This window comes from Geotrypetes seraphini, chromosome 7 (genome assembly GCF_902459505.1).
Source record: "Geotrypetes seraphini chromosome 7, aGeoSer1.1, whole genome shotgun sequence".
Classification (NCBI taxonomy): Eukaryota; Metazoa; Chordata; class Amphibia; order Gymnophiona; family Dermophiidae; genus Geotrypetes; species Geotrypetes seraphini.
The window spans coordinates 87,464,472-87,492,224 of NC_047090.1; the positions used below are offsets into that span (position 1 = coordinate 87,464,472).

At 45.9% G+C, this 27,753-nt stretch overlaps 1 protein-coding gene across 2 annotated transcripts in view; it reads left to right on the forward strand.

The window, feature by feature from the left end:
- The window catches only part of LOC117363414, a 75,409-nt gene that overhangs the window by 24,289 nt on the left and 23,367 nt on the right, over window positions 1-27,753 (forward strand). For both annotated transcript variants that reach the window (XM_033951076.1, XM_033951077.1), the window contains 2 exons: window positions 12,053-12,174; window positions 17,806-17,916. In XM_033951076.1, coding sequence (XP_033806967.1) covers window positions 12,053-12,174; window positions 17,806-17,916 — 233 coding nt within the window. The remainder of the gene's footprint in view (window positions 1-12,052; window positions 12,175-17,805; window positions 17,917-27,753) is intronic.

The following is a 27,753-nucleotide window of genomic DNA, read 5'->3' on the forward strand; positions in this document are numbered from 1 at the left end:
TTTTTTTTTTTTTGTAACTTTTTACTTCATGCGAGCTGACTCTCCTGTGCTCTGCCCCTTCTGTGCAGTGTGAGCCCGTGGGTTTAAAGCTCAAGGTAGGAAGCAGGGCTGGAAGATCGGGGTGAGCAGGCAGGAGACACGGGGCAGAGCAGGGCTTCTATGGAGCTGGAGAGTTGGAAAGACGTTTTCGACTTGTCTCCTGCAGTCGCTTCTTGGATTGATCAGCCAGCCTAGTCAGATCAGGAAATTTGTTTTAGCATATCGCGTCCCTACCTACTTTGCATGCAGTTCCCCTCATATGCATGCGCGAATTGGAATCGGATCGCAAAACAGGTTAGTGAATACTGCAGGAGGGAAATCTGGTCGCAAAGGGCTCGCAAACCGATCGGTACACGATTGGTTTGCTTAGTGAATCTAGCCCATAGTTCTTTAATTTACACCCTTCATTTTCTAATTAGAGATCCTCTATTTTTAAATTCCATCACCGTTGTGGGTTTTGTTTTTTTTCCCACCACTTCCATCAGGAGGCATTCTAGGCATAACATAGCTCCTAAGTATTCCTCCCTGTAACCTCAAATTATACCCTCTAGTTTTACCATACCTTTCAAGTATTTTAAACATCTATCATATCTCCCCTGTCCCTCCTCTCCTCCAGAGTATAAATATTTAGGTCTTCAGTCTCTTCTCATACTTCTTTTTGTTAAAACCCCTTACCATTTTTGTTACCTTCCTCTTGACCGCTTCAAGTCTTTTTATATCCTTGGCCAGATATGGCCTCTAAAACTGAACATAATACTCCAAATATAGCCTCACCAACAACCTATACAGGGGCATCAACACCTCCCTCATCACTCTCCACATATGGCCTCTTTTACAAAGCTGCGCTAGCTGCTGCCACATGGCAACAGCCCCAAAGCCCTTTAAATCTCTATAGGCTTTGGGGCCGTTAGCGCAGCTTTGTAAAAGAGGCCGATAGTGGTTCATACCTTTCAATCTCAATTCCATTTTTTGTCTTCTTCCTTTCACCAATATACCTGAGAATTTTTGTCTCCCTTTCTTATATTTATAGCCATTTGCTCTGCTTGTGCTTTCACCAGAAGTATCTCTTGACTTCTTTCAGTTTCATCCAATATTCCTTTCTGTATTAAATTGATGGATAGAAATACATATCTACAATACACGAGTTGTCAAACATCACTCAAACGTAATCTGCCTTTCTCAGGTCATCCATATGGGAAAGTATTTTTTAAGAAGAGTATCCACATAAAGTAGTTAAAGTATGTTATGCAAGAGCAGTAAGAACTACTAAGATCTTATTTTGCCAAAAGAAGCCAGAAACCCTCCTGATGTAGTTTATACATTGAGATTTTCCCATCTATCAGGTAACATCAGAAATATAATCCGCAAGCATTGGTATATTTTGGAAGGTCACCACTGCTTCAAGAATAAAGTCACTATGGCATATTCCGGATAAGAAACTTGCATGAAATTTTGGTACCATCCATACTGCCACCACTTATTTCTCCAAACATGAAGGTCAATGCACTTGTGGTCATTGTTCTGTCTTCAAGCATGTTGTTCAACTGAAAGAATTCATTGATCCACAATCCAGAAGAAAGTTTGTTTTAAAGCATTTGTGTGATTGTAACTCATTTAATGTGATCTATATTTGTCCTTTCAACAACATGTACATCAGTAACACAATCGGGATAATTAAACAAAGATCTTAGAGGAGACATGATAGAAACCTTCAAGATCCTGAAGGGCATAGAAAAAGTAGACAGGGACAGATTTTTCAAATTATGGGGAACCACAAGTACAAGGGGGCACTTGGAGAAATTGAAAGGGGACAGGTTTAAAACAAACGCTAGGAAGTTCTTTTCACCCAAAGGGTGGTGGATACATGGAACGTGCTCCCGGAGGCTGTGATAGGCAGGAGCACGTTACAGGGCTTTAAAGAAGGTTTGGATAGGTTCCTAGAGGACAAAGAGATTGAGGGGTACAGATAAGAATAGACGTGGGTTATAGGGATAGGAGTAGAGGTAGGTTATAGAAATAGTCAGGGACCACTGCTCAGGCAATGGGCCTGATGGGCCGCCATGGGAGCGGACCGCTGGGCGAGATGGACCTCTGGTCTGCCTCAGCGGAGGCAACTTCTTATGATCACTGAACATAGGATCTGCATTAATCATAATATTCATTCTGCCCCTCTGGCTGAACATTGGGAAGAAAATAACCACACAATATCTGAACTTAAGTTCATCTTTCAACAATTCTCCACTAGATGGCATCTCGTATTGATAGAATTTTGACCTGTGCTGAACAATGCTGGATTTTTAAACTGAACACCATTCAACCCAGTAGCTTGAACTCTGAAATTAATAGTGTTTCTTTGATTGTAACTTTTTTTTTGACACCTATGTCATCTAGGTGGGTCTGTACAATAACTTTATGCTCTACCATCCCTATACAGGACCAATCATTCTTTCAAACAACAGAGGGCCATGTCCATTTAATTGAAGTATATTAATCATAATATATTTTTATAATTTTCTTTTGTTTCAGTTATTGCTCACTGAATTTGAACTTATTTTACAGACATCAGACACCTTTTTTCTAAAATTTTTGCACAATTTCATGTTGCAAAATATCTTTGACTTACTCCTTAATACTCAATATTTTTATTTTTCTGGTTTTCCAGTAGGGTCTTCCTTTAATTTGTACATTTTTTTAACCTAACTGGGCTTCCGTAGCTGCCTCTACTGTGGCACCGATTCACCAATACCAGCAGCAATTGCAAGTGCAGCGTCCTAACGTTTCTCCCAAAAGTGTGCACCCACAATATTTAAATCCTTTTCAGGATAAAGGCAGGTTTTGTTTTTGGGCTTTTGGGTTTTTTGTGTTTGTTTTTTTTACAATTACTTTATTTTTTTTTTCTGCAGTGCAGTTGATGATTTTCATTTTAAGAATATACTTTTGCATTATCACTCATTCTGAATATTATTTTTATTTATCCCAGGACAAGCAGGCATGATATTCTCACATGTGGGTGACATCTACGGAGCCCCAGCGCGGACAGCTTTTCAAGCAAACTTGATTGAAGTTTCAAGTTTGCTATGCTGCACCACGCATGTGCATGCCTTCTTGTCCACTAGAGGGCGCATCCCCACCTCGTGGTCCTCGGTTCTGTTTCTTCCGCAGAGCCAGAAGCCCTGTGTGTTTTTTCGCTCCATGCTAGTGCCTTCTGTCACCGCGGCTGGGGTTGTTTTTCCTTAGTCGCTGTGTTTTCTTATTTTCCCTTCTTTACGATCGTGATATTCGTCAAAAAAAAAAAAATAAATAAAATTTTGTTTTACTTTCAGCTCCCGGGAGCCGCGGCCGCGGAACCTCGTTCGTTCCCGGCCGGTTTTTGCTTCATGTCACGCCCTTTGATGGGCATTAAAAAGTGCACCCGGTGTGATCGGTTGCTTTCGATTACCGATCCCCACTGGTGGTGCTTACTTTGTCTGGGTCCCGATCACCCGATTGACAGCACTCGGTGCTCTACATTTCAGCCTAGAGCTCTCCGCCGCTGTCGCGCTCGCATGGCAGAGCTCTTTGCTGTGGACCCCGCGGCGGGGAAGGCCTCGACGTCGGCCTCGGCTTTGGCCCCGGCCTTGACCTCGGCTTCGACTCCCTCAACCTCGCCGAGGCTGCCTTCCTCGTCGAAGCCTGCGTCCACTTTGACGAAGCCTGCCCAGGGTAAGTCCTCGCTTCCTTCCTCAGCTCCAGGTTCTGCTAAGAAGCCGTCCTCGGGCTCCTCGACGGGGGCGGGTGAGTCGTCTTCGGCCCCGCCCCGCGTGTCGAAGTCGAAGTCGGGTGCTCCGCGGGAATACTCGAGACCGAGGTCGCCCTCGAGGGAGCACCCGCCGGCCCCGGACTTACTATCCATGATGGCCGTTCCTGTTTTTCAGGATTTGCTCCGGGTGCTGATTGCCTCGGAGCTGTCCGGCACCTTGGCGCACCTCCAACCCTCGGCCTCGGCGACCTTGGCCTCGGTGGCTCCGGCCTCGGCCCTGGTACTGGTACCAGCCTCGACCCCCGACTGTTGCCTCGACCTCGGTAGTAGACCAGCCTGAGCTCAGTGTGCGGCCTCGGGAAAGGGTGCGCAGGGTGCGTCTGATTTCCTCGTCCTCTTCCTCTTCGAGGTCCTCCCGGGGTTTTTCACCCTCGGGTCGGCCTCGGGCGAAGCGTCGACCGAGGAAGCCCAAGCGACCTCGCGGGTCTCCTCTTCGACGTGGTCGCTCCTCGCCGGGTCGGGGAGGGGAAACCCTGCCCGTCTCGGAGCTACGCCTAGATAATCCGAGGCTTTTCCGATCCTCCGAGGGAGGGTTGTCGAGGGACGCCTCGCCACGGAGGAGGGAGATTGCCTCGGCTCCTCTTACCCCGGGTACTTCTCAAAGGGGGTCCTTCGTTGGTCTCCGACCCCAACGAAGTCGGTTGGGGTGGCCTCTTGGGGGTCGGAGTCCTGAGGGGGTCGGGAGCCCAGGTACTCCCGCGAGGCTTCCCCTTCCTTTATGGCAACGCGGACCTCGCGCTCCCCTTCTCCACCTTCAAAGCCCTCGTCCTTCTCCAAGTTTGTTGTGGACATGGGAAGGGCTTTGGACCTAGATCTTTTGTCAGGATCTCAATACACCAAGGAGTTTCTGGAGGAACAGGATCTGCCATCTCCTCCTCGCGAATCTTCGCGTCTGCTTCTGAATAAGGTGCTTGGCCAGACGTTTCTGCGGAACTTGGACTCCCCTCTGATGGTCACGGCGGTGCCTTCCAAAATGGAGTCGAAGTACCGCACAGTCCCCTGTAAGGGCTTCGAGAAAGCGCAGTTATCTCATCAGTCCTTACTCGTGGAGTCGGCTTTAAAGAAATCGCAGCCTTCTCGGGTCTCTGCAGCGGTCCCGCCCGGGCGGGAGGGGCGGACCCTGGACAAGTTTGGTCGCCGCCTCTACCACAATTCGATGATGGCAAACAGGGTCCTTAATTATGCTTTCACCTTCTCCTCTTACTTACGACATATGGTGAAGGTGATGCCCCGTTACTATGGGGTCATGCCGGATTCTCATAAAGGGGACTTTGGCAGGTTTATGGACAATTTATCTCAACTGCGTCTGTACCTTTTCCATGCCGTTTACGACGCCTTTGAGTTGTCCTCCCGGGTTTCTGCCTTTGGGGTAGCTATGCGCCGTCTCGCATGGCTCCGCACGGTTGATATGGACCTGAACTTGCAGGAGCGCCTGGCCAACCTGCCATGCGTGGGCTCTGAGTTGTTCGATGAGTCCCTAGAGGCGGCGACCAAACGCCTATCTGAACATGAGCGCTCCATCGCCTCCTTGGTTCGCCCCAAACCCCGGGTGGCGGCTCCCAAGCCATACAGACCTCTGCCGCGGCGTTATCCGCAGAAGTCTACGCCGGCGTTCTCCAGACCTCTGCCTCGGCGTCCCCCTCAGCAGAGCAGGGCGGCCCATCAAAAGCTTCAGGCGCAGGGGGCTTCTAAGCCGGCGCCGTCTTTTTGACGTGCTGAGCAGATGGGGGCGGGCCCCCTCCGCGCTTTCACTGACACCGCTTCCCATCGGGGGACGTTTACGGGTCTTTCATCCGACTTGGGCTCAGATCACTTTGGACGCTTGGGTATTCCGTGTCATATCGGAGGGCTACTCGCTAAACTTCTTGACTGCGCCGCCGGAAAATCCGCCAGGCGTGTCTCTTTCCAACCGAACCCAGCTTCCTCTCCTCCTCTCGGAAGCCAGAGCCTTGTTGAGCCTTCGGGCAGTGGAGCCGGTGCCCCCCTCACAACGGGGACGGGGGTTTTACTCCCGTTACTTTTTGGTTCCAAAGAAGACCGTGGACTTACGTCCCATTTTGGACCTCCGGAAGCTCAACAAGTTCCTGGTCCGGGAGAAGTTCCGTATGTTGTCGCTTCCGGTTCTGTACCCTCTGTTGGAGGAAGGGGACTGGATGTGCTCCCTGGACTTGAAGGAAGCATATACTCACATTCCAGTGCATCCCGCCTTCCGCAAGTTCTTACGGTTCCAGGTGGGGGAGTTGCACCTTCAGTATCGGGTCGTCTCCTCGAGTCTTCACGAAGTGTATGGTGGTAGTCGCGGCTGCCCTGAGATCTCAGGGGCTTCAGGTCTTTCCCTACCTGGACGATTGGCTGATCAAGGCATCATCCAGGGAGGGGGTTATCTCAGCGACCCAACAGACTATCATCTTCCTTCAATGTCTGGGGTTCGAAGTGAACTTTCCCAAATCTCAGCTGTGCCCTGCTCAATCCCTTCAGTTTATCGGGGCCGTGCTGGACACGGTTCGCCTTCGTGCGTTCCTCCCCCCTCCAAGGTTGGAGGCTCTGCTTCGACTGTGCCGTCAGATTTCGCTGCAGCGCTCCGTCTCAGTGCACCGTCTGATGATTCTACTGGGCCACATGGCGTCGACGATTCATGTCACACCGTTCGCCCGATTGCACCTGAGGCTCCCTCAGTGGACCTTGGCCTCCCAGTGGCGTCAAGATCGGGACCCGCTCTCCTTTCCTGTAACAGTGACTCCTTCCTTGAGACGCTCGCTCCGTTGATGGACCAACTCTTCCAATCTTTCCGGGGGTTTGCTCTTTCTCGTCCCTCCGCATCGCAAGGTCCTGACCACGGACTCTTCGGAGTACGCGTGGGGGGCTCATCTCGACGGTCTGCGGACTCAAGGTCTATGGTCAGCGGAGGACCGTCTTTGTCACATCAATGTGTTAGAGCTTCGTGCCATTTTTCTGGCAGCTCGAGCATTCTGCCACCTGCTACACGATCAGGTAGTCCTCGTGCGGACGGACAACCAAGTAGCAATGTACTATGTGAACAAGCAAGGGGGGACTGGCTCTTGGTCCCTGTGCCGGGAAGCCCTGCGCCTTTGGGAATGGGCGGTCTCCCAGAACATCTTCCTGCGGGCGGTTTACATTCAGGGAGAGAAGAATTGTCTGGCCGACAAACTCAGTCGTCTTCTCCAGCCGCACGAGTGGTCGCTAAACTCCCCGAGTTCTGCACGAGGTCTTCGACTGCTGGGGGACTCCTCAGGTGGATCTGTTCGCCTCCCCGGAGACTCACAAACTGCCCCTCTATTGTTCTCGGATGTACTCCCCGGACCGTCTCGAGGCCGATGCCTTTCTTCTCGACTGGGGAGGGAGGTTCCTTTATGCGTTTCCTCCTTTCCCTCTGATCTTGAGGACGTTGGTTCATCTCAAGTCGTCCAGAGCCACTATGATTTTCATTGCGCCTCGTTGGCCTCGTCAGCCCTGGTTTTCCCTACTCCTTCAACTCAGTGTCAGGGAGCCTCTGCTTCTGCCTGTTTTTCCCTCTCTGCTGTCTCAGAGTCGGGGTTCGCTGTTGCATCCCAATCTTCAGTCCTTACATCTGACGGCTTGGTTCCTTTCCCCTTGACTTCGGTTTCTGTTTCTCAGTCGGTCAGGGAGGTGTTGGAAGCCTCGCGCAAAGTCTTGACTCAGCTTTGTTATTCCCAGAAGTGGACCAGATTTTCATCCTGGTGTTCCTTGCACCATCTGGATCCGAGTTCGGTTCCGGTGTCTTCGGTTCTGGAATATTTGTTGCATTTATCCAAGTCTGGGCTGAAGACGACTTCCATTCGAGTGCATCTTAGTGCTATTGCTGCTTTCCATCGGCATCTTGAGGGTCGGTCTCTCTCTCTTCATCCTCTGGTGACTCGTTTCATGCGGGGTCTGGTAAATGTTCATCCTCCTCTGAAACCTCCTCCTGTAGTTTGGGATTTCAATGTGGTTTTGGCTCAGTTGATGAAACCTCCTTTTGAGCCGATTGACAAATCTCATCTTAAGTTTCTCACTTGGAAGGTGATCTTTCTGATTGCGCTCACCTCAGCTAGGCGAGTTAGTGAGTTGCAGGCTTTGGTTGCGGACCCACCTTTTACTGTGTTCCATCATGACAAGGTGGTTCTTCGCACCCATCCTAAATTTTTGCCGAAGGTTGTGTCTGATTTCCACCTCAATTAGTCCATTATTCTTCCGGTGTTCTTTCCGAAGCCCCACTCACATCCTGGCGAGGTGGCGCTTCACACGCTTGACTGTAAAAGGGCGTTGGCTTTTTATCTTCAACGCACTCAGTCTCATCGGAAGGTTCCTCAATTGTTTTTGTCCTTCGACCCTAATCGGTTAGGACGTCCGGTTTCCAAGCGCACCTTGTCTAACTGGTTGGCTGCTTGTATTTCCTTTTGCTACGCTCAGGCTGGTCTCGCGCTGCATGGTCGGGTTACGGGACAAAGTCCGAGCGATGGCAGCGTCTGTTGCTTTCCTCCGGTCTACTCCAGTGGAGGACATCTGCAAGGCTGCCACTTGGTCTTCGGTTCATACTTTCACCTCCCACTACTGTCTGAATATGTTGTCCAGAAGCGACGGCCGGTTTGGCCAGTCGGTTTTGCGTAACCTGTTTTCCTAAATTGCCATCCTCCCACCTGCCCTTTTTTGGTTGGCTTGGAGGTCACCCACATGTGAGAATATCATGCCTGCTTGTCCTGGGATAAAGCACAGTTACTTACCGTAACAGGTGTTATCCAGGGACAGCAGGCATATATTCTCACAACCTGCCCTCCTCCCCGGGGATGGCTTCTTTGCTGGCTATGGAACTGAGGACCACGAGGTGGGGATGCGCCCTCTAGTAGACAAGAAGGCATGCACATGCGTGGTGCAGCATAGCAAACTTGAAACTTCAATCAAGTTTGCTTGAAAAGCTGTCCGCGCTGGGGCTCCGTAGATGACGTCACCCACATGTGAGAATATATGCCTGCTGTCCCTGGATAACACCCGTTACGGTAAGTAACTGTGCTTTATTGCTGTTCTAATTCGTGTACTTCCTCTCTGGTCAGCATTGGACAATATTGCGGTTTTGCTTGCTGGGGATGGTTTGTTGTGGTTTTGACCTTTCTTCACTTTTTGTGAGCACGTTTCTATGCATCTTCATTACGTATTATGTGATGCAGTATGTGCTACTTTAAATGTAAATACCTTTGCTCAGTTTGAAATTTTCTGCACATATAAATTGAGTACATTTAGCTTTCTAAGTGATAAAAGCACTGGTCTTCTGCATATGAGCCTGGGCCAATCAGGCCTTAGGCCTATCAGGGATGGGCCCGCCTCATTTCAATAAGGTGGGCCTGCCCACCCTGCCGGTAGCAAGACCCATCCGGCCGACCAACGATTAAAGGTTAGGGGGGGGTCTGTGGGGGGGGGGTCCGGAGGAGGAGGGGTTGGGAACCCTCCTGCCGGTGTCGGGGGGGGGGGGGGATCCTCTGGCAGGAGGGTTTGGGCACCCTCCTGGCAATTGTCGGGGGAGTCAGGTGGCCACCGTCGCTATATTTATCATGGTAGGGAGATCCCTTGCCACAATAAGTATAGTGGCCACATCTACTTACAATGTAGGCCAGCATTTTGCTGGCCTACATTGTAAGCGTCTCCCCTTCTACTAGGGAGATGCATAGGGCCGCCTAGGTTCGCCTAAGGCAGTCTTGCAAGCCTCCCTAGGCTCCCGGAGGCGCCTTAAATATAGGCAACCTGCCTGAAAAGCTATTTTTTTTATTTTTTATAAACTGCGTCCCGATTGGCTGATTAGACAGCTGTAGGACACCTACAGCTGCCTATAATTGGGACACACTTTGCAGAATCTGGGCCTAAATGTGTAAGAGATCCCTGCTCAAAGGTTACAATCTAATTAAAACAGACAAATAGGTGTTAAAGAATTTCTCACAGATGGAATGATAAAACAGACATGGTTACTTTAAAAGTGAGTGGGAGTTAAGAGTTAAAAGCAGCCTCAAAGTGGGCTTTTAGCCTACATTGAATACTGCCAAAGATGGAGCTTGATGTACTGACACAAGCAATCTGTTTCAGGCATATGGTGTAACAAGATAGAAAGGACAGAGTCTGGAGTTGGCAGTAAAGGAGAAGGGTATAGATAAGTTACCCAATGAACGGAGTTACTGGGGAGGAGAGATACTGAGGCGCTGCAGAGTGAATGCAGTTGTAAGTCAATAAGAGGAGTTTGAACTGTATGTAGAAATGGATAGGGAGTCAATGAAGTGACTTGAGGAGAGGGGTAATGTGAGCATAGAAACACTGGCAGTCTAAGTTGTGAAATAGAATTTTGAATGGATTGAAGGGGAGATAGATGGTTTTAGTGGAAGACCTGTGAGAAGCAAGTTGCAGTAATCAAAGCAAGAGGTGATAAGTGTTGATAGTGTGCTCAAAAAGGAAAGGTCTGGTTTTAGTAATATAGAGAAACATGATGGACTTTAGAAGTATGTGGGAGGAGGAGGATCCACTGCTGCATACACTAGAAGTGCAATGGAAGAGATGAGAAAATCTAAGAGAGAATAAAACCCTAAAATCCAAGTGAGGACAGCGTATTGGAGTAAGTGGTAGTCAACTGTGTCAAAAGCAGCAGATTGAGAAGGATGAGAATAAAATAGAGGACTTTAGCAAGGACAGTTTTGGTAGAATGCAGAGGGTGAAAGCCTGATGGAAGTAGGTCAAGAATAGCTTGAGATGAACGAAAATCAAGACAACAGCAATGAACAGCATATTAAAAGTAGCTTGGTTAAGAAAGGGAGGAAGGAGATGGGGTGATAGTTGGAAGAGCAGGTAGGGTCCAGTGAGGTCTTTTTTGAGTGGTAGTGTAACTAACATGTTTGAAGATATCAGGAACAGTTGCAGTGGAAAGTGAAGACTGAGGATATGATGAAAGGGATGACAGTAGGAGAGTATTGAGTAGATGGATGGGAATCGGATCAGAGGAACAGGTAATGAATTTAAAGGAGGAAAGAATGTGCAGTTTCTTCTTAAGTGATTTCAGAAAAGGTGGCAGGGGTTGAAGAAGAGTTGACAAAATGGCCTGGTGGAAAGACAGGTAGAGGTGACCTGGTTGAGAACTCAGTTAATCTTGTAAACCTTGTTATAGAAGTACTCGGCCATAGTCAGGGGAGAAAGTGAAAGGGGGATTGGAGGTGAGGGCACTTAAGCAGAATACAGTGTGGCAGACAGTGATGGTTGGAGCCAAGAGTTATCTTGAAAATGTGACTAAATGTATATAGTGATGTTCCCAAACTGTTCTCTTATTCTCTTAGGCTTCCACAGTTGGCATCATGATTGTTTCAGTTCTCTGGGTCTTTCAGTTGTCTGTGTCTGAGTAGACAGAATTGACACTTCAGCTTTTATGCTGTGGCTTTCTTCAAGATGTGCTGAGGTCTGCAGTTGATCTTATATATATCTATTTGTGAATGACCAATGGATTTTCCTGCCTCAAATCACCTCAAGCCCCAGCCAATCAGGTTTGAGGACCCACTATATAAAGGCTATATAGACTTCACAGCACACCCAGAAATAAGCCACAGCATGATGACTGACATGTCGGTTCTATCTACTTGGATGTGGCAAGACCTGGATAACTGCAACAAACCTGTTTTATTTTGTTTAATTTTTTTATTGTCCTTCTCTGAACCTTTCCAGTTCTGTTATCTTCTGTTTGATAGGGCGACCAGAGCTGCGCACAATACTCAACATGTTAAATCATTGACCTATACAGAGGCATAATAAGCTCAGTTCTATCCTTCATTTCTTTTTGAATAATCCCAAACACATTTGTTTTATATTGAACAAAATATTTCAACATTGTCCATAATATCTATTAGCATACGCTAGCCTCTAATTTAGATTACTGTGAGCCTCTCTTAAATACTCTTTAGTAGTTAAGTGCTTTATAGTTTGAAATTACCTAATCCCCACTTAATTGTAAGTTACATCAAACTGCTTCCACAGAAAACACATTTCAAACTGGAAAATGAACTCTCTTCACTGAGACAGTGGACTTGGAGGAAGATTTCAGTGAGGACATTGCTATTCAAGCCTGTAAAATCAACTGTGGTATTGTCTGTACATAGCAGTCTAGATAGTGTGTTCTGATATGCACTCTGCTCTGGTATCAAGGAATGCTTTGACTTTGCTGTGTTTTGATTGCAGCATTCTTGTCTCATTCCTTCTCTCGTGTGGAGCTGAAGTTTCTGTATCAGCACGTGCTCCCTGACCTGACAGGCAAGATACTCATTGATACTGGATCCAGACTTGGTGCTGTCATTTTTGGGGTAATGAATTGTTTCCAGGAATTTTTAGTGTCTTGACAAATTTTATTTTTATTGTATTTTTTTAAGAAATGAAGGCTTTTTCAATCACCCAGTCTGTATCTCTCCCTCATTCATATCCTGTTGACACAAGTTTCAGGGCATGTTTGGGAACAAAGGATCTACATATTCCATACAGATGAGTATGCAGGTGTCTTCTAGTAATTATTTGGTTTTGCATCTGTTCTGCAGCCAATCTACTTTTCCAACCTGTCATGGGGCACATAAAGAATCAAGATGGGGCATTTTGGTGGTTGTGTGTGGAGGAAACCTGTGCATTCCATAAATACAAGCACATAAGACAATCATTTTTTAAACTAACCATATTCTTTGCGAGTATCAGGCTCATTAGGTATTTCGGCCACAACCATATATTCAGTGAACATAAAGCACAATTATGCCACCTTTGTCATCCAGTCCGCACAAGATTTTCAAGAGTTGTCAAGGGGTGCACAAAGACCATGAAAGTGTTGTGTGGATTCCCCCAAAACATATTTCATAAACGTATGTATGCGAATGTCATCTAACAATTTTTGGTTGAGCTGATTGTCGCCTGATATCTGATGCTTATCGATTTAAATGGGCTCAAGGTACTATACGCTAGTTGGGGATTAATCTTCCTATTAAGTTTGTGTTATATGCTGCTAATTATCCCTCACTATTGCATTTGATCTGGCAGGATCTTGAGCGCTGGAAGTATCTTAATATTTTTTGGCTGGGCAGAATGAATACAGTAAAGATAGTGGTGCTACCCAGACTGCTGTACTTTTTTTTTTTTTTTTTTTTTTTTTTTCCAGCTTTGCCAATTTCGTTAACTAGGGACTTTTTCCTTCGGCTTGAACAGAAAGTTTTTGCTTATTTGTCAGTGCAAGACCCCCACGGGTGGCTCGTGCAATGCTTTATCAACCCCGACACTTGAGGGGTATGGCAGTACCACACTTTCAGTATTATCAAGCTGCACAACTCTGTTATTTAACTAATTGGAAATGGGATAGAGGAAAGTATTGGGTGCGCATGGAACAGGGGCTTTGGGCATTGTGGGTGATGCCATGGCTTCCGATTTCTTTGATCAATGATATTGCTTGGTCTGCTAATCCCATTCTGCAACATATGCTTGATTTGTGGATTCGGGTCCGTAAGCGATGTTTGGAGGGCAGACTTATTTATTGGGTGCTGCCATTATTTACACGCCAAATTTTGTTCCAGGGGAGGTTGATTTGACCTTTAGATTGTGGGGTAGAAAGGGCCTTAGGACTCTGGGTCAATTGCTGGAAGATGGGAAGTTTGTTCCCTTTGAGGTACTTATGGAGGAACATGGCCCATTACTTAGAGGCCTATTTCACTATCAGCAGATTGAGTTTTATTAGAAAAGTAGCCCTTTCTGATTTGATCTCCTCTGAACAATTGTCTTTTGGAAGTTATATGATGGGGGGGTAGTGGTAGAGGTAGTAGCATCATTGGATCTTTGCTGCCCAACTGGAGCATCTTCATCTTTGTGAAGAGATTCTTGGTAAGATATTCTGCTAAACTGTGGGTAAAAATGTTTCTAACTCTCTCCTTCAGGTATCAATTGCAAATAATATGGAGAAAATGGCTATAAAATGTTCTACTGTTGGTATTATACACCGGCACATCTTCGAGCAATTTATGGTCATGACTCGGAGGGTGTGAGGAGGTGGGCACATTTGAACATATCTGGTGGTATTGTACTAAGGCTCAAGTGTATTGGGATAAAGTGATTTTCTTTAGTGGGGAAGTGGTGGGAAAACCTGTACCTAAGACAATGGAGTGCTGCCTTTTGAATATGGGACCAGCTATGTTGCCTGTCCGGAAGCGGAAATGGGTGCATCTGATGCTTACAGCTGGCCGGCTTGTCTTAGCTTCTGCTCGGAAGCAACCGGATATGCCGGTCTTTCAATTTCTGCTAACTAAAGTAAAATATGTACAACAAATGTCTAAGCTGACTGTGCTATGGAGGAATCATAAGAACATAAGCAGTGCCTCTGCTGGGTCAGACCAGAGGTCCATCACGCCCAGCAGTCCGCTCACGTGGCGGCCCATCAGGTCCAGGACCTGTATAGTAATCCTCTTATCTGTACCCTTCTATCCCCTTTTCCTTCAGGAAATCTAATCCTTTCTTGAACCCCAAAACCGTACTCTGTCCTATCGCACCCTCTGGAAGTGCATTCCAGGTGTCCACCACCCTTGGATGAAGAAGAACTTCCTAGCATTGGTTCTGAATCTGTCCCCCTCTTAATTTTTCCAAATACCCTCTCGTTCTTGTAGTTTTTGAACTTTTGAAAAATCTGTCCCTCTCCACTTTCTCCATGCCCTTCATGATCTTGTAAGTGTATCATGTCCCCTCTAAGTCTCCTTTTCTCCAGGGAAGAGAGCCCCAGTTTCTCTAATCTTTCAGCATATGAAAGGTTTTCCATACCTTTTATCAATACTTGAAACGCCCAATAAGCACTTATTAGAATATTCAGATTACATACATGATGCTAATGCTTTTCTACAATACAGCTTACACTTGTAGCTCAGGAGACCAAATGCAGCTATGAAGACGGGGACAAGATGAGTGGTGCAGAATAAGATGAGCTAAATAGATGGGTGGCTAAACTCAAGGCAATTTTAAACACATTCCTTTGTCTAGTTTAACTGTACAAAGTTAATGTGTGTGTGTAGCATAACAAGCTAGTCCAGGGGCAGAATGAAAAGTCACCCTATGTATTAAAAGCTTGGGAGAAGAGTCAGGCTTTCACAGCTATAGGATTTCTGAAAAAAGTTTGAAAACACTTGTTTACAAAACCATCATTTGAACTAATATGTAGGGACTTTGTCGTCATCTTAGTTGATAGTTAAAGAAGTGTTTTTGTATTCCTTGAAGTCCAGTTACATAGTTCAGTAGGTGAGTAACAAGTTTATGAAATTAATAAAATAAACACAGAGATTTTAAAAAAAATCATGTGATGGGGGTTTTCCCCTACCCTTGCCAAAATAAATTTTGTTTCTGCTCTGTTTTGCAGGCCTAAACTAAAAGTAACATATCCGGATAGAAGCTGAACATCGCTACTATCTAGATAACTTTCAAGGTCTGCTCTTACTTCCTACTCTCACTTTACCCCTTTACTGTATGGATAGGTATTGGACTGTTTGGTTTGATTTTTGGCCCAATGCTATCTCTTTAACTGAAGATCCATTTGGGTTGCCAAGTGATTGGTATTCAGCCAGCCTATCTGGTTTTTGAAAAGCCAGGCCAACTGATCCTTCAAACCTGCCATTTTTTCCCTTCATGGCGGAGTCACCCAAAGGGGCAGACTGAAGCAGGATGCCAAATGCATCCCACTCTTCCCCCCCCCCCCCCCCACACACACCATCTTTCTACAATCCAGCATTCCCCAGCCTACCTTAAAGATGTTTTCCACAAGGTTCCCGGCAGGAACTGGAATTTGGAGAGGCTCCAAGCAGCCTGCTGGCTGCATCTCTGAATTCCTGCCACTGCCAGTAACCTCATGGAAGATGCTGTTAAGGTAGACGTAACGCAACACCATGAGAGTGGTTAACATAAGAAATAAGAATTGCCGCTGCTTGGTCAGACCAGTGGTCCATCGTGCCCAGCAGTCTGCTCATGTGCTCTAAATGAGTCCAGCCTCATGTATCAACAATGTCTAAGAATAAAGTATAATGGCTGCAATATGCACAAAATACACCAAAGCTAAAAGTTTTTTATATTCCCCCCCTTCCACTAATAGCCAAAAGCATTCTAGCATGTCTAGTAAAGAATGATAGACAACAGGTCTTGGTTATAGGTTTAGTAATCTGCTTTGGGCAGTCTGTTAAGGAGTTCCAAAAAGGCTCCCAGGTAAACTGTAACCTTATGCCACCAGGGGTGTCTAAGTTGGACTTTCTCCACCTTCCCATCTGTAAATCTTGTATAAGAAGCGCTCTCCATTGCACCAAAGTGAGTTTCTGGGGTTAGCCATGACAGTAGTTTAGTTTTTAACGCCTAAGAGTAGCTATTTTGAGGAAAGCTTGCATAACCTTGGGTACAGGCACGACTATTATGCATTGGGAAAAAATTACCATAGGGGTTAAAATACAGCGAGCTTGCCGCAAGCAGATATCTTGCATAATCTGCTTCCAAAAGCACTGGACAGTCTGGATCATGTGTTAGGCACAATTAGTCGAAATATAATATCACATAGCTAGCTTATAGCTGACTTCCCAAAGTGGAACCCAGAGGTGTAAATGACGACATACAAAGGTGGTGGTTTGAGTTTGTTGATTGATAAGGCCACATCTAAGTCTGCTGACCATTGTGTACTTAGGCGCGAATAGTTGTAATCTGGCAGCAATTCCGACAGACTTATGGTGGAACTGTAAAGGAATTGCATTTTGTGCATCTAAGCGAAGGGCCTCTAAGTTGTTCATAGGATTTTAACAGCAAGAAAAGTATGTAATGGTGCAGTTGCCAATAAGCATAGGAGTTGTGGAGTTAACATTCCTGTTGCAGAGACAAAAAAGGTCATAGGGCCCCTTCCTTGATGAGGACCTAGTGAAGGTAGCAGATGCCCCGAGCCTTCCAATGTTGGAATACTCTAGAGTCCGTCCCGGTTCAAAGGCAGGGTTACCCGGTATGGACAGCAGGGATGAATGATCAAATCAAGTCTTTAACAGTGAACATAACCATCTCCAGGCTATTCACATAGCGGAGTAAATCGGGCAGGCCTGGAGGAGAGAGTGAGTTTCTGGGGCGTGTGAAACAAGACACTAAAGTTGAAGTGCTCATCTGTTTTTATTTCTCAAGTGTTGTAATACTTGCAGAGTTTAATTTTTTAGTGTTCCCGTTTCAGTTTCTATTTGTGATCCTTTGGTAAAGGTCTGTCTTTGTTTTGTGTGTAAAGAAATCATTTAAAGTTGTTTTATTGTGTGGTAGTAATAGCAGGTGGGGATATGGGTGAGTGGGTTATGTGTATTGAACATACAGGGATCCCAGGCCCTGGTCCAGGTCCACCAAAAATTAGCCATTTCCCTTGTAGTGTTCACTTGTGGCCACTGACTGACATTACATTCCAAACCTGGCTGCACAAATTTTATTAAGAGGAAGAAAAAAGCCTTCTACTAATGTAACAGCATCCAACAAATTGTAGATTCAGGCTGTTTTCAGTATTATCGTTCACACAGGAAAAACTCCCTCAACAAACCCAAGCTTAGAAATGAAAACTGCCAGCCAGGTGCCAAATTCAGGATTGTCTCAAACCAGGACTTTTCTCCTTTGCACCAGTGGCTTCGTCACCGTCTCCTTACTCACTCACTCTAACTTGGGGTTGTTGAGGGAATTTTTTTTTTGTGCCAATGATAATACGGAAAACAGCTTGAATCTACAATTTGTTGGATGCTGTTATGTTAGAATGAGGCTTTTTTTTTCTCCTTAATAAAATTTGTGCAACTGGGTTTTGAATGTAATGCCAGTCAGTGGCCACAAGTGAACTTTTTGGGGGTTATTTTCCTGTAAGTGTTTGAATCATTTTAAATATTTGATCCTTCTATTATCTACATGATAGCAGCTTCAGTTTTGTCTGTTATCCATCCTAGGGCTATCTCTACAGCTCAGCAGCCCAACTCCAAGGAGTGGAAATAAATGCAGATTTCTGTAGGCTCCAGGAAATGATTCTCAGGAAGTATCATTTTGCTGACCGAATCCAGGTATTACTTCAGCTTCACATTGATCATTCTATATGTAGTGCTCTGGTTAAATTTAATCTTCAAAAGAATGTGTAGATATTTTCTTGATGGATGTAGTGTTCTTTACTGGCACAAACTGTAGGTGGATGTCTTCTGCACAGCTTAGAAGGAACATTGATCACTAGTACATAGCTTGCTAAAGTCCTGCTCCTGTTACAAGTGCTCAGATACTATAAAAAATAACTGAAGGTTTTTATACCTGATAATTTTTTTTTTCTCAGCTCACAGATGCTACTAATTACATAATAGGATATGTAAAATTTTTTTGAAAAGTAACTATTTTCTCAAAAGCATCCCTAATTCATAAATTCACAGAATTTTATACCTGATCTGCAGAATGTGTAAATATATGTATAAACTTTATATTTTACAAAATATGAACATACATTGCCCATGGGAGTGCCTACATATGGCACACATGCTCTTGTCAGTATGTGTATGTGCATAGATACTGAATTTTATAACAGCTGTCTTCTACCTGGAAAACATGCTTTCTCTGAGGATAAGCAAGCCTTCTATTCACACAGGTGGTTGATGTAATCCGGTGGAGCCCTGCATGGTGCTAACTAGCTATAATTATGTAAAAACTTCTAGCCGTGCCACAAAGGAAGCGGTGGGGCCGTTGGATAACAATGGAATAAAGGGAGTGCTAAAGGAAGACAGTCATCGCCGAAAAACTGAACACATTTTTTTTGCGTCTGTATTTATTGAAGAGGATATACACAACATACTAGAAGCCGACAGGCTATATGTGGGAAACGAAGATGGGAAACTGACTAGGTTGACAGTCAGTCTAGAAGAGAGATGCAGGCAAATTGATAGGCTTAAACAATAAATCCCCGGGACCAGATGGCATCCATCAGAGGGTAATCGAGGAACTGAAAGGGGCTATAGCTGAACTGCTTCAACTAATAGCCAATCTGTCAATCAAATTAGGAAGGATTCTGGAAGATTGGAAAGTGGCAGATGTTACGCTGATCTTCAAGAAGGGTTTGAGGGGAGATCGGGAAACTACAGATCGGTGAGTCTGACCTTGATACCCAGAAAGATGGTAGAGGCGCTGATAAAAGACCACATCACTGATCACCTTGACGGACATGATCTGATGAGGACCAGCCAGCACGGTTTCAGCAAAGGAAGATCTTGCTTGACAAACTTGCTGCACTTCTTTGAGGGAGTAAACAGGAAGATAGACAAGGGTGACCCGGTCGACACTGTATATTTGGATTTTCAGAAGGCTTTCGACAAGGTTCCGCATGAACGACTACTTCGGAAAATTGTGAGCCATGAAATCAAGGGTGAGATACTCACGTGGATTAAAAACTGGCTGGTGGATAGGAAACAGAGTGGGGGTGAATGGACAATACTCGGACTGGAAAAACGTCATGAGTGGTGTGCCGTAGGGTTCGGTGCTTGGATCCATGCTCTTCAGCATATTTATAAACGACCTGGAAATTGGTATGATGAGTGAGGTGATTAAATTTGCAGATACAAAGTTATTAAGAGTAGTGAAGATGCAGGGGGATTGAAGACCTGCAACGTAACAAACAAGCTCGAGAAATGGGTTGCGACATGGTAAATGAGGTTTAACGTGGATAAGTATAAGGTGATGCATGTCGGTAACAAATCTTATACACGCCTACAGGATGTCCGGTACTTGGAGAGACCTCCCAAGAAAGAGACTTGGGAGTACTGGTTGACAAGTCGAAGCCGTCCGTGGCAAAAAGGGCAAATGGAATGCTTGGCATGATTAAAAAGTGGATCACGAACAGATGGAGAAGGTTTATCATACCACTGTACAGGGCCATGGTATGCCCTCACCTGGAATACTGTGTCCAGCACTGGTCACCGTACATGAAGAAGGACATGGTACTATTCGAAAGGGTCTAGAGAAGAGCGACTAAAAAGGTTAAGGGGCTGGAGGAGTTACCGTACGGTGAGAGATTAGAGAAACTGGGCCTCTTCTCCCTTGAAAAGAGGAGACTAAGAGGGGACATGATCAAAACATTCAAGATAATGAAGGGAATAGACTTAGTAGATAAGGACAGGTTGTTCACCCTCTCCAAGGTAGAGAGAACAAGAGGGCATTCTCTAAAGTTAAAAGAGAATAGATTCTGTACAAACATAAGGAAGTTCTTTTTCACCCAGAGAATGGTAGAGAACTGGAATGCTCTTCCGGAGTCTATCATAAGGGAAAACACCCTCCAGGGATTCAAGACAAAATTAGACAAGTTCCTGCTAAACCGGAACTAGTCTGTTAAGGCACTGGTTCAGATGGAAATAATATCACCTTGGGCAGAAGGACAGCACTGTCCAGATTGACACATCTGCCTAAGTAAACCACAGAAAATTTCCTATCATGTATGTCGTTAAGGGCTGCTCCTGTCCTCAGGCAGGGTCATCTTTATGGACACCACCATGATCAACAAATCCACCCAAGGTAATGTCAAGGACTCCAAAACCTCTGCAGGCAGATACAGATGAACCATTGCCCATGCCAACCACAACCCTGCCTAGGAGCTGTCACGTGAGTGGACTGCTGGGCACAATGGACCACTGGTCTGACCCAACAGGGGCAATTTTTATGTTATGTACCCAATGCACGAACAGAGGACCTTAGTTTTTGTTTTCTCTGGACCAGACAGGACATGTTTATTCTCAATTGCTTGCGAATTGGTGCCTTTCATAGCAACCCCACAGATCAATCTAGAGACTTGTGGCTTATGTCCCATCTCCCAGCAGGTAGAGCTAGAGAGAATTACTGAAAGTGAGGCTACTGCAAAGGGTCTTATATGGCAGAGCTTTGTGTTCTCTAGCTAGCAGGTGGATGAATATATCCTGTACAGCTGTGGTTTGCAGCCAACTCCTGGCCTATTCCCTAGGATAGTTGAGTGTGGCAGATCGAGTAAGTCTTGGTGGCTTTGAGAGATACCTGATGGCATCATGTCCCTTCCCTGTTTCTCCCACCTGCCCCCTGTCTCTTCTTTGGGTGCTGTTCCTTGTCTGTACTGGGGTTTTAGTTTCTTGCCTCTTTTCAGCTTAGAAAAGACTTTCAAGCAGAAAAAAATAAACCCAGTACATAGGTAGTAAAAGTTGCTTGCCAGTGCTGGGCTGTGGAGCCATTTGGAGAATACACCTGTTTTTTCATTCTGGACTTCTGCTGAAGAATGCATTCTAGTCAGTTTAGTGGTGGTGGGGATTCTGGCTTCTCTCGCATAAACTGTCAAACACTGCTTATAATGTGGGAACCAGCGAGCAGTGTTAGATGCTTGTTGGCCTTGTGATTGGGCCTCTGTTCGCAGTTCCCCTCTAGCATTTTCCTTTCCTTTCTGCCCTGGCACATCTCTTTAGTGTCGGGGGATATTTTGGTGTGCAGGTCTGCTGCAGCCATCTTTAATGTACTGCTGCATGCTTCTGCATCAGGGCAGTATGTGATTTTGCTGCAGGGGAAGGATGGAAGCCCCATGGGGCCTGGCAATGAGTGCTACATCAGAGTTTTGGGTGGAGACTCAAATGTGGTCCTGTGTTTGCACTAAATTTGTTCTTTTAATGCACAAGGCATTTCTTCTAAAGAGGCCTCAAGATGGCATGGCCTTCCTCTGCTCCTAGGAGGGGGTCTTGGGATTCAGCAAACTAAGTGGACTCATTTTAATTGCCTACAGGGAGGTGGATGAGTTTTCCCTGCATCTGATCAGGGATCAGAAGGGCTTCTTTCTGGGGCCTTGGACTGCTCCCTTGTGGAGGAGGATGATGACCCCATGGCAGTGCATTTGGTTCCACTGATATCCAGGGCATTGGATGTCTTTAACATATCTTCTCCAGACCCTCCTTCAGCTGAGGCAACAATGTATCCCATGATGTCAAGGACTAAAAACCTCCTATGACTTTTCACATTCATCCGCCTATGAAGGTTCTCTGGCTCAATGGAACACTTCAAGGCAGGGTTGTGGTTGGCGTGGGCAATGGCTCATCTGTATCTGGTGTCTGCAGAGGTTTTGGAGTCCCTGACATTACCTTGGGTGGATTCGTTGATCATGGTGGAGTCCATAAATATGACCCTGCCTGAAGACAGAGCAGCCCTTAATGACATTCGGGATAGGAAATTTACTTAGGCAGATGTGGTGATCTGGACAGTGCTGTCCTTCCTGCCCAAGGTGGTATCATTTACATCTGAACCAACCTATTTCGCTCCCTGCTTTAACAGGGACAATTTCCCCGAGGATTTTCAGCTCTCTGCTGCTTGGATGGACCATTTGGCCTGTATCTGCCTTCACGTTTCTATATTTCTATGTTATATGCTATTTGGAGGTTACCAATGAATTCTATTAGTCCAGCCATCTTCTCATTTTGTTTGCCTGGTGCAAAAAGGGGAGAGCAAGCGTTGAAGGTTACGATAGCAAGATGACTCAAGGAAGCTATTGCATCAACTTACATTTTGGCGGGGAAATCCCCACCACTGCAGTTGAAGGTGCACTTGACCGGGGGCAGGCTGCATTCTTTGCAGTGTGTGCTGTTTTGATTGACCATCTGTCAGATTGCTATGTGGCCCTTGGTGCATATTTTTGCTAAGCAGTATAGGCTGGACATTTGGGCACATAAGGATGCAGCCATCGTGATTCAGTTGTAGTAGCAGGGATTGCGAGGTCCCACCCTACTTGAAGACTGTTTAATTACAGAAGGAAAAATTACTTATCTGATTTTTCCTTTCCATTAATTCCAACAGATCAATTCGAAGACCCTCCCTACATATCTAATTGTTGCTGTCTGTGGAGTGTTTTGTTGTTGTTTTTGGCATAACTGTTGTGTGAATATCCTTATAAAAAATGAATGAAGGCATTGACAAAATGAGTGCAGGTGGCTCTGAGCCAGGTGCATGCATTTAGTAATTAGCACGCTCAGTGTCTTGTGGCCACAAATTAGGCTGACTGGCTTCTTTCACTTTAATGTTGATGGTTTCCTGGTTGTCTTTGGTTGCTTGTTTTTGGTTCTGGAGAGGCAGGGGATTGTTCCCTATTTTTACATTCTGTTCACTGCTTTAGTATCACTTATATTGAAAGTGAGGTTGCTGTATAGGGTCCTATGTGGCAGAACTCTGTGTTCTATCTCCATTTGCTAATAGACAGATATAACCCTCAAGTATCTGGACTGATCTGTCAGGACTAATGGAAAGAAAATGATCAGGCAAGAACTAATTTTTTCTTCCCTTTTGGTTTATTTTATCTTCCTTGTTTATTCTTAATATTCCCTTCCGGTATTACCTCAAGTTTTATGGCATTTAAAAAAAAATTCCTCTTTCGTGTTCCTAGGCTTATTTTTAGGCTAGAGCATTGTCTTCAATTTGAGTGGGCCCCTTTTTTTTTTAAGCTTACCATTGGAAGTTTAATTTGGCTGCTTTTTTTTTTTTTTTGCAATAACTTTTAGATTACATAGGGTGAGATTACATAGGGTGGTACATCAGGCCATCTTGGTGATGGAACTGCACAATTGGTGTATCAGGTGCCTTAGACTTGACCATGACCTTAATGAGTTTTCTCTGTTCTATAATGCAGGCCAGAACCCAGAGGATTTGGCAGGCTGAACAAGAGAAGCTTTTTGGCTTCTCAAATGCCGGTCTATCAACATCAAAGTGCCTGCTTTTGAAAAGCTGTCCGGACCCCCCGGATATGCTCTCAAAAGGAGGTTATGTCTGGGGAAATCTGGACATCTGGTAACCCTAGTGCAGGAGTGCCCACTTTTTTGGCTTGCGAGCTACTTTTAAAATGACCAAGTCAAAATGATCTACCGTGTTTCCCCGATGATAAGGCAGGGCCATCAAATAAGACAGCCCCCCCTTTTTAGAAAAAAATGTAAAATAAGGCACCCCCCCGCAAATAAGCCACCCACCGATACCTGCGCTTACCCGAATCGGGTGGTACGCTGGGTGACTCCGTGTGGTCCCTCCGTCTACCTATTTGCCTCCATGGCTGCGTGCCGCGCCTCGTCATGAAGTGAAGAGGAGGAAGTGACAGGACTGCAGCGCGCGCTCGTGACTCCGCGCCAGGAACACAGGCAGCTTCCCTCATCCCTCCCTACAAAATTTTTTTTACATAGTTCCCCCCCCCTGACGTCCGATTCACCCCCCGCAGGACCGCTCGCACACACCCGCACCCCCACCCCGAAGGACCGCCGACTCCCCGACACGATCGGGGCAAGAGGGAGCTCAAGCCCTCTTGCCCCCCCGACTCCCCGACACGATCGGGGCAAAAAGGAGCCCAAGCCCTCTTGCCCCGTCGATTCCCCAACTCTCCGACAATATCGGGCCAGGAGGGAGCCCAAGTCCTCCTGGCCCTGGTGACCCCCCCCCCCCCCACTAGTTGTTCGGGCCAGGAGGGAGCCCAAACCCTCCTGGCCAAGGCGACCCCCTAACCCCACCCTGCACTACATTACGGGCAGGAGGGATCCCAGGCCCTCCTGCCCTCGACGCAAACCCCCCTCCCCTCAACGACCGCCCCCCCCCAAGAACCTCCGACCGCCCCCCCAGCCGACCCACGACCCCCCTGGCGACCCCCACGACACCCCCAAGCCCCTTCCCCGTACCTTTCTGTAGTTGGCCGGACAGACGGGAGCCAAACCCGCCTGTCCGGCAGGCAGCCAACGATGGAATGAGGCCGGATTGGCCCATCCGTCCCAAAGCTCCGCCTACTGGTGGGGCCTAAGGCGCCTGGGCCAATCAGAATAGGCCCGGGAGCCTTAGGTCCCTCCTGGGGGCGGGGCCTGAGGCACATGGGCCCAACCCGACCATGTGCCTCAGGCCCTGCCCCCAGGGCCTTCCAAAAAAAATAATATCTTCATAAATGATCTAGAAACAGGAACGAAGTGCGAGATAATAAAATTTGCAGACGACACCAAACTATTTAATGGAGCTCGGACTACAGAGGACTGCGAAAAGTTGCAAAGGGACTTGAACAAATTAGAAGAATGGGCGGCGAAATGGCAGATGAAGTTCAACATTGAAAAATGTAAAGTATTACATGTGGGGAGCAGAAACTCGAGGTACAACTATACAATGGGAGGGATGTTATTGAATAAGAGTACCCAGGAAAGGGACTTGGGGGTAATGGTGGACATGACAATGAAGCCGTCGGCACAGTGTGCAGCGGCCGCTAAGAGAGCGAATAGAATGCTTGGTATAATCAAAAAGGTATTACAGCCAGAACGAAAGAAGTTATCCTGCCGTTGTATCGGGCGATGGTGCGCCCGCATTTGGAGTACTGCGTCCAATATTGGTCGCCGTATCTTAAGAAGGATATGGCGTTAGTCGAGAGGGTTCAAAGGAGAGCAACACGTCTGATAATAGGTATGGAAAACCTGACATATTCTGAGAGATTGGAGAAGCTGGGTCTCTTTTCCCTGGAGAAGAGGAGACTTAGAGGGGATATGATAGAGACTTACAAGATCATGAAGGGCATAGAGAGAGTAGAGAGGGACAGATTCTTCGAACTTTCGAAAAATAAGAGAACAAGAGGGCATTCGGAAAAGTTGAAAGGGGACAGATTCAAAACAAATGCTAGGAAGTTCTTCTTTACCCAACGTGTGGTGGACACCTGGAATGCGCTTCCAGAGGACGTTATAAGGTAGAGTACGGTACTGGGGTTCAAGAAAGGATTGGACAAATTCCTACTGGAAATGGGGATAGAGGGGTATAGATAGATTACTGCACAGGTCCTGGACCTGTTGAGCCGCCGCGTGAGCGGACTGCTGGGCACGATGGACCTCGGGTCTGACCCAGCAGAGGCATTTCTTATGTTCTTATGTTCTTACCATCGGGGAAACAGGGTACCAACAATAAAATAAAAAAAACCAAAGTACACTGTACGCAGAGAAAATGTTTATCATTTATATTCAGGTTTTTATTTAGGTTTTTTTTTTTTTTTTTTGAAAGAAGTCAAGGCAGATGACTTTAAAATATGCAATGTAACCTCAGTAACAACTATACAAAAATAGACAAATATACCTCCTCACCTTTTACTAAACCACAATGGCGGTTTTTAGCACAGGGAGATGCGTTGCTTCCGACGCTTATAGGCTCCCTGCGCTAAAAACCAATATCGTGGTTTAAAAGGGGGCCATAGTGCAAAATATAGACAGCAGATATAAATTCAGACACATTTTGATCACTAAATTTAAAATAAAATCATTTTTCCTACCTTTGCTATCTGATTACTTGAGTCTTTGGTTGCACTTCTTCTGACTGTAAATCCAATATTTCTTTCTGCCTCCTGCATGCTTCCTCCTCCAGACTTCATTCCATTCCCCAACCAAACATCTGTCACTCCATGAGTCCAACTTTTTCTTCCTCTCTCCCTGCCCCCTCCCCTTTCTCTGTCTCTCTTGCTTTGTCTGTCTCCTCTGTCTGTCTGTCTCCCAAGCCACTGCCGCCGATTTAAGCCTGCATCCCCGACATCAATTCTGACTTCGGAGAGGAAGTTCCAGGTCAGCCAGGCAGTGATTGGGCCAACGTTTGTACGTTTGGCCTGGTGTTGGGGAAGCAGGGAGAACAGAACGCAAAGGCAAAGCGAGTCTCCGATAGACCTTTTGGGCACACCTGCCCTAGTGTGTCTGAATGATGGGTGTATAGGTGTGAAGAGGCAGAGCAGAAGAAGAGGGGGAAGAAAGTTGAAGTCTATCTTTGTAGACTTGAGTTTGTTCCAAAAATAGTATCTGCCAGTATCTGGCTGTATTCCTTTTGTTTATTCAAGTACAAGCCCAAAAGACTTTTCTTGGCTTTAAGTACTAGTCTTTATGTATTTTCCAGTATCTCTCGGTGTCACAATTTGGTATTTGTTTGGAACAGTGGCCCTCGATTGACAAGGAGCACCTAACTATCATAGCTTTTGAAAGTCCAGGGGTTGTACAATACTCCCAAGTACTAGGCAAGAGGTCTTTTTAGTTAATCTTAAATACTGGTCTTTTAGGGATAGTTTTAGAATGCTTGCAGTGGCATTCTTAGTAAAGGGTATTTTGTTAGACTGAAGGGCTCCTGCCCATATCTTACTATCTTTTCTAACATTCCCAAGGTCAGCAAGGGTCAGATTGTTTTAATATAATATCCCAGAATCCTTTGCTTGCACTCTGGACATTCAGCACACTAATGCTGACTAGTACTACCAGATTCAGGGAAAAAATGTTTGGTTTGATTTGATTCGCTTTTCCTGCCCATCACCTCTATGGAACAAGATTTTCTGACAGCTAAAAACCTGAGAATACCTACTATTTATGCATTGCCCAAAGTACACAAATCTTTGTGCCACCTTTAGAACCCTTATCCACCTTCGTTGACTTTTCTGCGACTCTATATCCCTCAGCTGAAATTATACATAAAAGATTCCGCAGATATGATCACTGTGTCAGTTTGGGGATTTTTCTGATATCACCCTGGTCACATTGGATATAGACTCACTGTATACCAACATCCCCAGTTAGACACATTACATGTTTTTGAAGATAATTTATAGACACTGTCCAAAGGATACCCAATTTTTTCATAGTCTACCTCGCCACTTTCGCCCTTACACATAATTATTTTGTGGTGCACAGTACAACATACACAGTTGCACTGCGCACCAGAGCTCAGCACTCGTCTCGATCTTCACTTCAGACTGTTTGACTGCCATCAATTCCGGTAAAGCAACTACCTGCTTCGATTGGACACTTGAGAAAGGCTTGGTAGCCAAAACATGGCCCGTGGCGGGTCATGGTAGTCTTTTACATGTTTGTGGTCTTATTTTTACCATTGTCGGAAGATATCTTTAAGAAAAT